Source organism: Dendronephthya gigantea, unplaced genomic scaffold, assembly GCF_004324835.1.
Source record: "Dendronephthya gigantea isolate DGI-Jeju-01 unplaced genomic scaffold, DenGig_1.0 000001F, whole genome shotgun sequence".
In the NCBI taxonomy this organism is placed as follows: domain Eukaryota; kingdom Metazoa; phylum Cnidaria; class Anthozoa; order Malacalcyonacea; family Nephtheidae; genus Dendronephthya; species Dendronephthya gigantea.
In genome coordinates this window covers 2,533,564-2,545,663 of record NW_021163011.1, presented here as the reverse complement: position 1 = coordinate 2,545,663, position 12,100 = coordinate 2,533,564, and the positions used below count along the sequence as shown (strand labels likewise).

The 12,100-nt window shown below is 36.0% G+C and overlaps 1 protein-coding gene across 1 annotated transcript; it reads left to right on the top strand.

The window, feature by feature from the left end:
* The first annotated feature begins 10,315 nt into the window (after nt 1-10,315).
* Nucleotides 10,316-12,100, top strand: LOC114530736. The gene is made up of 4 exons (XM_028552349.1): nt 10,316-10,668; nt 10,966-11,145; nt 11,528-11,864; nt 11,964-12,100. Exons 1-4 carry the CDS (start codon nt 10,633-10,635, stop codon nt 12,098-12,100), a joined length of 690 nt encoding a protein of 229 aa, XP_028408150.1. The 5' UTR covers nt 10,316-10,632.

Below are 12,100 nucleotides of genomic sequence, written 5' to 3'. Positions count from 1 at the left end.
GTTTTCCATTTTGAACTTATCCACCATTTAAGCTAAACGCCTTTCCAACAACCGGATCAAGGGGGTATAGGCATGGAGAGCGATCACTGTGGGAAACGGATGTCTTTAAGGACTCTATATTATCAAGGAGTTAAAATGACGCGTCAATTGGGAATCACTATAACAATATATACAAAAGAGGGGAAACGCTTATGATATTTCACTGTAACTTGACTCAGTTGACCTCAACATTAGTGGCCTCAGACCACAAAACATGATGTTTCCCTCGGGATCAGTCAATAAGTCTTATTCGGCCCTCTCTTTCTCCGTTCAGTATAATCAACCAACACTGCTTGGCAAGCATATATAATCGACTCTGCCTCTGGGGAATATTTAGTGTTCAATGATAATTAATATAAATGAACTATTGGATATACTAGCTATATTGTAGTCTTGGCGTCATCAGTTAAGTTTCCCGCATCTATAAAGAATTTCTGCTCGAGCGCATGCAAAGATTTCGTGAGCATGCATGTTTCCGCGGTCAAAATAGGTTTGCTCAGTATAGACTATTTGGTTTTAAAACAGGCACAAATAACGTGAAGAGAAGATGAAAATATATCACGTTGTCGTAAAATTGGCAGAACCTTGGAGAGAAGTGTGAAAAAAGCATGCATGTTGTGGCAGTTGCATGTGCGATCAATATTTCAACAGCATCTATAGGAAGATTTTTGGCAAATTATGTTGTTGCGATCTTAAATTTGTAATTGTGTCTGCATGGCTTTTATGCGATAAATTGCATGTTGTTTATAGAATGATAATTTCTATTCAATTTAAATCTTGTTTACTGGCTAAAAAGGCCATTTACAAATTTTTGCATAACTTTGGAACTTCTGTACGTGACCTATCCAAACACCACAGGAGCCCTGCTGCTTATAAAATTGAGTCGAAAAAAGAGCGGTATATAGATGTTACAATCATACAGTAGCTAACTGTTGAGCGATCTCGCTACAGTCTTAACCTTTTGAATTGGAAAAATGGCGTCTCAAGCTGATGTGGCGGTGGAAGTGAAGAAACAAGACGAAACCGTAAAGAAGTTAAGCATCTTTGCGAGATTTAGAAATTTTTACATGAGGAATTTCTTGCCAAACGGGGTAGTTTTATCCATAATCGTCGGGATACTTCTCCCTCAACCAGCAGTCTTCGTGAGCCAAAGAATTCCAATTGTTAAAATCTGCATCATCGTTCTCTTTTTCACCATTGGTATCCGATTTCGTTTTGTGGAAGCGAAAACGGCTGTTCGCTCTTACAAAGAATAGCATTAGGTTTATTCTTGATAATACTCGTCGGTCCAGTGTTTTCAACGTGTGTCTTAAACCAGGTTCAAGAATTCGATTCATCCGTTGGGCATAATCCAAATTTGAGAAACAATTCGAACCATAGCAGTGAAGGAAATGCACTTCTTGGTCCAGAGGAGTTTCGTCTTGCATTGCAAATATATCTCATGTCTCCAAATACACCCGCAACCTCACTGATTATGGTAGGTAATTAACTTCTTAATATTTGTACCACTGCATGTATATTTACTTTATAGGTAATTACATTTCTTAGTAATTTTGATAACTTAGCCTGCATGTGATGCATGTTATGCTAGCTTTGTGCACGGCTTTGAAACATTGGAGAAGCATAAAGCTGCATGCCCTGCATACAGTATGCGCAATCGCGCGCATGGATATCTAAATTTAACCGCATTAAAACGTTAGGAATGGTCCTATTTTCTTAAAATGACATGTCAAAATTTATTCTGAAAAGTGTTTTTTCCATCAATATCAAATATAGGTAACAGCAGCAAACGGTCATCGAGGCTTAACTGTCTTGGTTTCAATCCTTTGCACGATCATTTCTGTCTTTACTGTCCCTCCCATGTTGGGTTTGTTGGTGCCAACGATGCAGCACGTCAACATCAGTGTTGGGAAATTACTGCTTAATATTGTAATCAGAATCTTGGTGCCATTGCTGGTGAGTATATACCCGTAAGAACTAATGATCTCCACCCACTCGTTTTGTCGTAATTTCCGTAAACAAATCATTCCCACTGATGTAAAATAGTTCGGATAGAAATTCGTATTCATTTTGTGTTTTAAATTGCCAGTGCTGACTTCACACTAGCTGGTAAGAATATTCTAATATTCTAATATATCACCACCTTGATATGTTCACGGAATTATGACTAGATGAAAACCAACCCGTATATACCCGTAAGAACTAATCGGCTCCACCAATTAGTCGTAATCACCTCGAACATTTACGATTACGATTATATATAGATGAAAACCAACCCTTATTGGCATCATTAGAAGATATATATGCTATTCAACATTCCTTGACGATTTAAAAATTATCATTTTTTTATTCAAAAGGCTGGAATGTGTTTGCGTCGTATTAGCCCCGTGAAGAAATTTGTGACAAAATGGAACAATACCGTGAAATACATTGGAATAAGTTTCCTCGTATGCATTTTCCTTGTCAAAATCAGTGAAACGAGCGCGAGTGGAAACTTAGAAAAGGTTTCCGTCGTCAAACTCTTACTTGTAATCGCACTTGGAACAAGTTTCACAATGTTCAATCTGCTATCAAACTATGGTCTTCTTTCAGTATTACCATGTTTGTCAAAGAAATCAACTGTGACATTGTCCATTATGAGCTGCCTTAGAGTTGTTAGCTTTCCGGCAACCATTATCGATGTTCTACCTGATAGTACAGGTGATAAAGGACTTATCATTCTTCCGATCGTGTTTGTATTCGTCGCAACTATATTGATGCTCAACTTATTCATAATCCTTGTCAAAGTTAAAGATGAGGACAGCGAGGATACGGAGAGAGGAAATGATGAAATCAAAGATTCCTGTGTTGAGTCAAAGATCAATGAAGGCGCAGTTTTTACAATCTGCACTGATACAATTTCAGTCAAAGACGAAAACAAAAACTGACTATATAGAAAACGCAAATAGCCTTTCAATAAACATATTTTAGACTAGCTCTATATTAATTTTGGAACAATTATATGTTCAGTAGAACGTGTCAGTTGACAAAACGGCTATTAATTTGAACAATGAGATTTTAGATTCTGCATATTTATATACAGGGTGTCCCAAAAAAATGTCCCCTCTATTGAAATCAAGCCTTTGTTCGAATCTGATTGCCTTAATATTATGATAAACCCAATTGAAAGCAAGACGCTTTATTTGAATGCCTCAACCTAATAAATATGCTATTTACACACTACTGCGTTGATCATGCATTCAAATTCCAACAAAAGCTTCATTTCAATAGCGGGGACTTTTTTTTGGGACACCCTGTATGTCACAAAAAACGTCTAAACTGAGGTGGTGATGTTTAATAATTTAAGTGACGTGCGAACGAAGTATATTTTATAGCGTTATGACATTATCCAATAAGGTACGTGACAACTGACACAGTGACACGTCTCTTAGTTTTTTTGAAATCAGGACGAGCATCCAATTATCCCTCCCATAATTATATAGAGTTCCTGAAAAATCATTTCGCTTGGTATGTATTGAATATGTATGTTGTAATTCAAGCTCGCACTATAAACACTAAAGCGATATTTTTGACATGATTAATTGTACTTGCAAGTACACGATGAATAGTGAAGAACATAATAGTATACTCAAAGAGGTTAATAGTTCTAGAAAAATGCTGCATTTCCCACGTTCAAAAGCTGGCAATTTTAACTATTTTCTCGCCGTTCCAGCCTTTCTTTGTTCTCGAGGAAGTCATCGAACAACGCGGCATACATGTCGCCATGTCGGTCTTCAGAAATTCTTTCCGAGAACAGCACAACGGCAGTATATATATATATATGTATATATATATATATATATATATATATATATATATATATATATATATATATATATATATATATATATATATATATATATACAGGGTGTATCAAAAAAAAGGTAATCCAACTTTGGTGCGCTATATTGTACGTGAATTACTCATTCTATTAACGAATTTTTTCCACATTCCGAAAGGTTATGCTTTTAACTATCGAATGACATGTTTTTGATACCAAATGGTGAAAAAATGAGCAAATAGGAGGCTGATAAAAAGTGTTAGTCGAAATCGCATATTTTCACCTCTGAGAGTTGGGACTAAAACCATTGAAAATTAACTCTCTTTGGGACTTAATTGAAGAATTTTGCTTTTGAATAAGCTACCCGCATATGCATATTAAGTAGGAATAAGGAAAACATTCCAAGCAATGCGGCGTAAAACCAGTGCAAGCTGTGACATGTTCGTGATTAATTGTTTTTTTCTTTTGTTATGCACTGCTTTAATTAGGCTCAAAGGTGAAAATATGCGATTGCGACTAACATTTTTTATCAGCCTCGTATTTGCTCATTTTTTCACCATTTGGTATTAAAAACATGTCATCCGATAGTTAAAAGCCTGATCTTTCCGAATGTGAAAACAATTCGCTCATAGACTGAGTAGTTCATGTACAATAGCTTGTTGAAGTTGGATTACCTTTTTTTTTATACACCCTGTATATATGGTGTAAATGCAAGTAGCTTGATCTTAACTTGATCTGAATGACTTTTTGTCGTCTATATAATTTCTGTACCTGATCTATGTTAGATTTGTTGAGGGAAACAGCTGAGAATTTATTCCTTCGCGTTATCCAATCTTAATTGAGATCGGTTGAACCCCTACCGCATTAAAAGGAACCGATATCTATTTATAAATCGTTTTTCATGCACTATAGTATTCCTGCATGGCAAATGCAAACGTTGTTCACACATAATTTGGATACGAAGTATATAGACCGCTGTACAATACCTCCTCTTCACAGAAAGAAAAAAGAGATCCTTGTGTATCTCAACTCCGAATGGCTGCAATGAGTTGCGTGCTTGCTTATCGTGTGTATTATCTCGACATGCAGGTGATACCAATAGATGTTTTTTTATTTATCGCGCAATGTTAGTTATGTAGAATGAATCTGAGTTTCTGCGCGTCATCAATCTTAAAAGAGCTAGGGCTCCCAAACGCATTAAGCTAAAGCAACATCTTTATTTATGTGTTTTTATTATTAGTCTGCTCTATACGTCTATATATACGCCTGCACGTTATTCCCAGCTCCAAATACGTTTTATCGAAAACATTTACCGACCTATAGTTCTTATTTTCAATAGAAAATTAATTAGATCTAAATCACAAAGGCCTTCTGTTTATACGTGATTGAACGAAAATCTTAAGAGAACTCCCTGTGATTCTGCATGTGATTCATTATAGCTAGCTGAATGAAAAGGCTGTCGCATGTCTTGGGTACTAAGGTTGTTAGGGTATAAATGACATTAGATTAGCGGATATAGGACAGGGAATTTCATAGCCATTTGTTGGGACGTACGTGGTGTGTATGTTGTCTTTTTACATGCATGCATATTATTATCACCAACTGTCTGCAACGCTTGCATGCATGCAAAGACAGAAAAAGCGATATTTCACTATATATATATATATATATATATATATATATATATATATATATATATATATATATATATATATATATATATATATATATATATGAAGGTGCTTGTGGAAACATGTCTGGTATATTATGAACTTGTTGTATTAATGATTTCCTCAGAATGGTTTCATTCCACTGAAGAAGCCTTAACCGGCGAAACGTTTGGATATTAACAAATAAATAGTTAATTTTATGTCTGAGGAAATCATTAATACAACAAGTTCATATATATATATATATATATATATATATATATATATATATATATATAATATATATATATATATATATATATATATATATATATATATATAAATAATTATATGGTTACATGTAGGTAATTAGGTATAGCTATAGGTCCTTCCGATGAAGTTTTCTTAAGACTATATAGTCCGTAATCTCATGTTGTCAAACTGCATCGAACTGATATAAGATCATTGGCACTGGACAACAAGTTTGTATATGCCTATGTCATCTTACATCATCCCCAAGCCCGTTATTCCACTGAAGGATGTCTTTAAAGGTCAGATATCGACAAATAGCTCTTTATGATATGTACAAAAGATATATATGAGGCATTCCCAATAAAAATAAACAACTTTAAAACAACTAACAGAGGATTTTCGGGGTATAGGCTATTAATCCCAATGTTGAACGGGATGATAGAAGCAATGAAGCACGCTCTCAGAGATTTGATGTTTAAATTTTAACATCAACCTTTATCGAATTAGCTCCATCGGATAAAAAACTATTATGAAATACTTTGAAAGGATTAAAATGAGAGAATAGGAGTTGTGCAACAAACCTTGTTGATCAGAAGACGACGGAATCTTCGCAAGTTAAACACCAGAACGAGCGTCAACCATGCACTCCATGCACTCCAAATCAAGCTTAATTTCAATAAGATTCTTAATCCAGTTTCAAATTAAGACGTCGTTATTAATGCCTGAGAATAATGAAAGTAATAATCTGAGGCATTCAAATAAAGAGTCTTGCTTTCAATTGGCCAGTTATCATAATAAGGCAATCACATTCTAACAAAGGCTTGCATGATTTCAATAGAGGGGACTTTTTTGGGGGACACCCTGTATACACTGCGCTAATAAAAAAAACACGCAATGCTTGCTTCTTTCAATAACAAAATATAGGCTCCTTGGAATCATCAAGGTTGCGTTTTTGCATGAGGTAATGAAGGTATCTCTCATCCCATGATCTGTTTCTTGAATTGCATGCATTCGACGCAATCAAATTGCGACCGTATAATAAGCTAGGCCTAGCTATAAGTATATGATATAAAGGGTGCATGTCCCCAAAACTCCAAAAACTATTTTTAAAACACCCATGACAATGTTAATAGTTAATAGAATGCCTAAGCACCCTGTTGGGAACCACAAGTGTATAAATGTTTGGCATAAGCATGCATTTTTATGCATGATGACAGTGAAATTTGTTTGCACCCATGCACAAATGGTTCTTATTACCAATAAGTACAATTTACAGATCCATCAGATACAATTGACCTTCTTTGATATGTCCTTCTTCTCTAGCATGTAGCATTTTAAATGTAGCATTTTATATAAGTTGCGTTAATCCCCACAAGCAACGCAATGCGTCATTCAAATGACGTAATTAGTCATTGAAATTTCAACAATACTCAATAGGTGATTTTAAAACGTAGTTTGGAATTTTGGCGCGGCGTGAAAGTCCGAAGAAAAATCACTTATTTTGTTCGACTTTGGTGATCTATCTCTGTCCTTAGGAACAGATGTATAGATATTTTATGATTTTGATGAATACAGGCTTAGCCGGGACTGCAATGCTAAGAATCGGTACTCTTTTTACGTCACAAGCAACAACATGGCGGAGCAAAAGTTCGCACAGGAAGTGGCAAAAATCGCGAATTTGGAGAGCTATAAAAATCTTTTGGAAAAGCCAATTTTGATTCTGTTTTCTGAAATGAAATCACAAAAGTTAGAACTTTAATTTAAATTGAGCCAATAAAAAAGGGCTCGAAAATTTCGTTGCAGTAGCACTTTATTTGAGGGTTTATACAACATTTAAATACACAGTACACTTGCCTGATTTACTTCATTTATACCTAAACTTGCCATTTATAAACGTTAAAATATCTAATCTATCAATTCTTATAGCATCGTTTCAATACATTTCAATACTGCAAACGCCATTACGCCAAACTGCTAAAACGAGTTTGAGACATCATAATAAAAATAATTTGACAAGCAAGCTGACCACCATGCAGTAACGTGTTTTCTAATGCAGAACTGCATTTTTTCATAATTCCACGCCTTAACAGCTACATGCAATATTTAGATTGATAGAGTATTAATTTTACAGATGCAGAACGTAAACTGCAACACCACACCTTTATTTTTTTAAAATACCTGCCTGTTAGTTATAAAGTTTGTTTTTCGAATCGTTGCTATTTACTAAGTAGCTATAGCTATATAATTTTATATTATATATAAATTTAATATATTAAAATTCTGAATAATTGTTTATAATGTGTATGTAGCAAATTTGCTATACAACCTTAAGGCTGGTGTAAGAACAGTTGAAGTCGCAAATTTGAAGGAGGTTGGAGGTTGCATGCATGGAGGTTTCCGAAAACGTTAGGGTCGATCAAAGTTATAGGATAGCGTTTAGTTAACACAGTTTGATTAACTTCGTTTCCACTATCCTGGGGTCGGTTGTTCGAAAAGCGTTTAGCTTAAATGGTAGATAAGTCAAAATTAAACTATTTACATCGAAAGATTTCAGCTCAGTTGTTCAATAAATAGATCATTTTTTTGTCCATTTTGAACCTATCCACAATTTAAGCTAAACGTACGCCTTTCGAACAACCGGATCAAGGGGTTTAGGCATGGAGAGGGATCACTGTGGGAAACTTTATAGGACTCTATTATCAAGGAGTTAAAATGTCGCGTCAATTACGAATAGCTATATAGCGATATATACAAAAGAGGGGAAAAGTTTATGATATTTCACTGTAACTTGACTCAGTTGACTTCAACATTAGTGGCCTCGGATCCACAAAACATGTTTCCCTCGGGATCAGTCAATAAAGGCCGGCGCACACAAGAGCCTCTATGTAGTATGTGATTAGCAAAAAGTCATTCGTGGTCATTGGCGTAAGCCAGTTGCTCTCGTGTGCGGGCGACTTTTCCGGCGACTTTGGTCATTCGTGTCACCAGGGCGCTTGTGTCACTTACGGCAAATATCTAGCATGTTTGATAATTTCTGCCTCGCGCGCCAAAATCTTTCCGTGTGCGGCAAACTGAAAGCAATTTGCTTATGGATTGTCTTAACAGCGCATGCGTAATATATGAAAGTAAACATCCAAGATGGCGGACAGATTGCAAAAACAAAATTATGGAAGAAAGTGAAGACGAAGAGGTGTTGTTATTTTTGTTGCTGTTGCGTCGGACTAGACTAAAAACCGTTATCCAAGTGCTATTAATCATATTACCTGTTTGAGAAAGCTTACTAGCTATTTCTGCAACAGCGCATTCCCTTTTCTCTCTGTTTCTAAAATCTGTAGAATTCACATCGTATATTTTAATATCATCCATGCAATATGGCTTCAACCACTAATTCATTTTGCTTTGTTTGCACCGCCAACTTGGATGTTTACTTTCGTATATTACGCATGCGTTGTAAGTGTTAAGACAATCCGTAAGCAGATAGCTTTCATTTTGCCGCACACGGAAAGATTTTGGCACGCTAGGCAGACATTATCAAACATGCTACATATTTGCCGTAAGTGGCACGAATTACCAAAGTCGTCGGAAAAGTCGCCCGCACACGAGAGCGACTGCCTTACGCCAATGGCCACGAATGACTTTTTGCTAAGCACAAACTGGTCTAGTGTGCGCCGGCCTTAAGTCTTAAATTATCTGACCCTCTCTTTATCCGTTCAGTATAATGAACCAACACTGCTTGGCAAGCATATATAATCGACTCTGCCTCGATCTGGGAAAAAATTAGAGTTCAATGATACTAAATAAATTAACTATTGGATACTAGCTATATAGCTTTGGCGTCATCGGTTAAGTTTCCCGAAGCTCTATAAAGAATTTCTGCTCGAGCGCAAAGATTTCGTGAGCATGTTTCCGCGCTCAAAAATACGTTTACTGAGTAGAACTATTTGGTTTTACAACATACACAAATGATCGTGAAGAGAAGATGAAAATATATCACGTTGTCGTAAAACTGGCAGAACCTTGGAGAGAAGTGTTAAAAAAGCATGCATGTTGTGGCAGTTGTGCGATCAATATTTTAACAGCATCTATATAGGAAGATTTTTGGCAAATTATGCTGTTGCATGCGATCTTAAATCTGCAATTGTGCCTGGCTTTTATGCTATAAATTGCATGTTGTTTATGGAATAATAATTTCTATTCAATTAAAATCTTATTTTACTGGCTAAAAAGGCCATTTACAAATTTTTGCATAACTTTGGAACTTCTGTACGTGACCTATCCAAACACCACAGGAGCCCTGCTGCTTATAAAATTGAGTCGAAAAAAGAGCGGTATATAGATGTTACAATCATACAGTAGCTAACTGTTGAGCGATCTCGCTACAGTCTTAACCTTTTGAATTGGAAAAATGGCGTCTCAAGCTGATGTGGCGGTGGAAGTGAAGAAACAAGACGAAACCGTAAAGAAGTTAAGCATCTTTGCGAGATTTAGAAATTTTTACATGAGGAATTTCTTGCCAAACGGGGTAGTTTTATCATAATCGTCGGGATACTTCTCCCTCAACCAGCAGTCTTCGTGAGCCAAAGAATTCCAATTGTTAAAATCTGCATCATCGTTCTCTTTTTCACCATTGGTATCCGATTTCGTTTTGTGGAAGCGAAAACGGCTGTTCGCTCTTACAAAGAAATAGCATTAGGTTTATTCTTGATAATACTCGTCGGTCCAGTGTTTTCAACGTGTGTCTTAAACCAGGTTCAAGAATTCGATTCATCCGTTGGGCATAATCCAAATTTGAGAAACAATTCGAACCATAGCAGTGAAGGAAATGCACTTCTTGGTCCAGAGGAGTTTCGTCTTGCATTGCAAATATATCTCATGTCTCCAAATACACCCGCAACCTCACTGATTATGGTAGGTAATTAACTTCTTAATATTTGTACCACTGCATGTATATTTACTTTATAGGTAATTACATTTCTTAGTAATTTTGATAACTTAGCCTGCATGTGATGCATGTTATGCTAGCTTTGTGCACGGCTTTGAAACTTTGGAGAAGCATAATTACATAAAGCATGATGCCCTACATGCTGTACACGCATGAATATCTAAATTTAACCGCATTAAAACGTTAGGAATGGTCTTAATTTCTTAAAATGCCATTTCAAAATTCATTCTTAAAAGCGATTTTTTCATCAATATCAAATATAGGTAACAGCAGCAAACGGTCATCGAGGCTTGACTGTCTTGGTTTCAATCCTTTGCATGATCATTTCTGTCTTTACTGTCCCTCCCATGTTGGGTTTGTTGGTGCCAACGATGCAGCACGTCAACATAAGTGTTGGGAAATTGCTGCTAAATATCGTAATCAGAATCTTGGTGCCATTGCTGGTGAGTATATACACCCGTAAGAACTAATGGTCTCCACCCACTTGTTTTGTCGTAATTTCCGTAAACAAATCATTTCAAGCGATGTAAAATAGTTCGGATAGAAATTCGTATTCATTTTTTGTTTTAAATTGCCAGTGCTGACTGCAAACTGGTAAGAATATTCTAATATATCACCACCTCCGTCGACACACGGAATTATGACTAGATGAAAACCAACACGTATATACCCGTTAGAACTAATCGGCTCCATGCACCAATTAGTCATAATTGCCGTGATCAATTACGACTATATATAGATGAAAACCAACCCTTATTGGCATATTAGAAGATGCCATTCAACATTTCTTGACGATTTAAAAATTATCATTTTTTTATTCAAAAGGCTGGAATGTGTTTGCGTCGTATTAGCCCCGTGAAGAAATTCGTGACAAAATGGAACAATACCGTGAAATACGTTGGAATAAGTTTCCTCGTATGCATTTTCCTTGTCAAAATCAGTGAAACGAGCGCAAGTGGAAACTTAGAAAAGGTTTCCGTTGTCAAACTCTTACTTGTAATCGCACTTGGAACAAGTTTCACAATGTTCAATCTGCTATCAAACTATGGTCTTCTTTCAGTATTACCATGTTTGTCAAAGAAATCAACTGTGACATTGTCCATTATGAGCTGCCTTAGAGTTGTTAGCTTTCCGGCAACCATTATCGATGTTCTACCTGATAGTACATGCAGGTGATAAAGGACTTATCATTCTTCCGATCGTGTTTATGTATTCGTCGCAACTATATTGATGCTCAACTTATTCATAATCCTTGTCAAAGTTAAAGATGAGGACAGCGAGGATATGGAGAGAGGAAATGAATTCAAAGATTCCTATGTTGAGTCAAAGTTCAACGAAGGCGCAGTTTTTACAATCTGCACTGATACAATTTCGGTCAAAGACGAAAACAAAGACTGA

Bases quoted from the DNA above. Each gene is read 5' to 3' on its own strand.
- LOC114530736 (XM_028552349.1), top strand. From the start codon at position 10,633: ATGTCTCCAAATACACCCGCAACCTCACTGATTATG. The intron at 10,669-10,965 runs GTAGGTAATTAA...TATCAAATATAG, and splicing joins CCGCAACCTCACTGATTATG to GTAACAGCAGCAAACGGTCA. The intron at 11,146-11,527 runs GTGAGTATATAC...TTTATTCAAAAG, and splicing joins GAATCTTGGTGCCATTGCTG to GCTGGAATGTGTTTGCGTCG.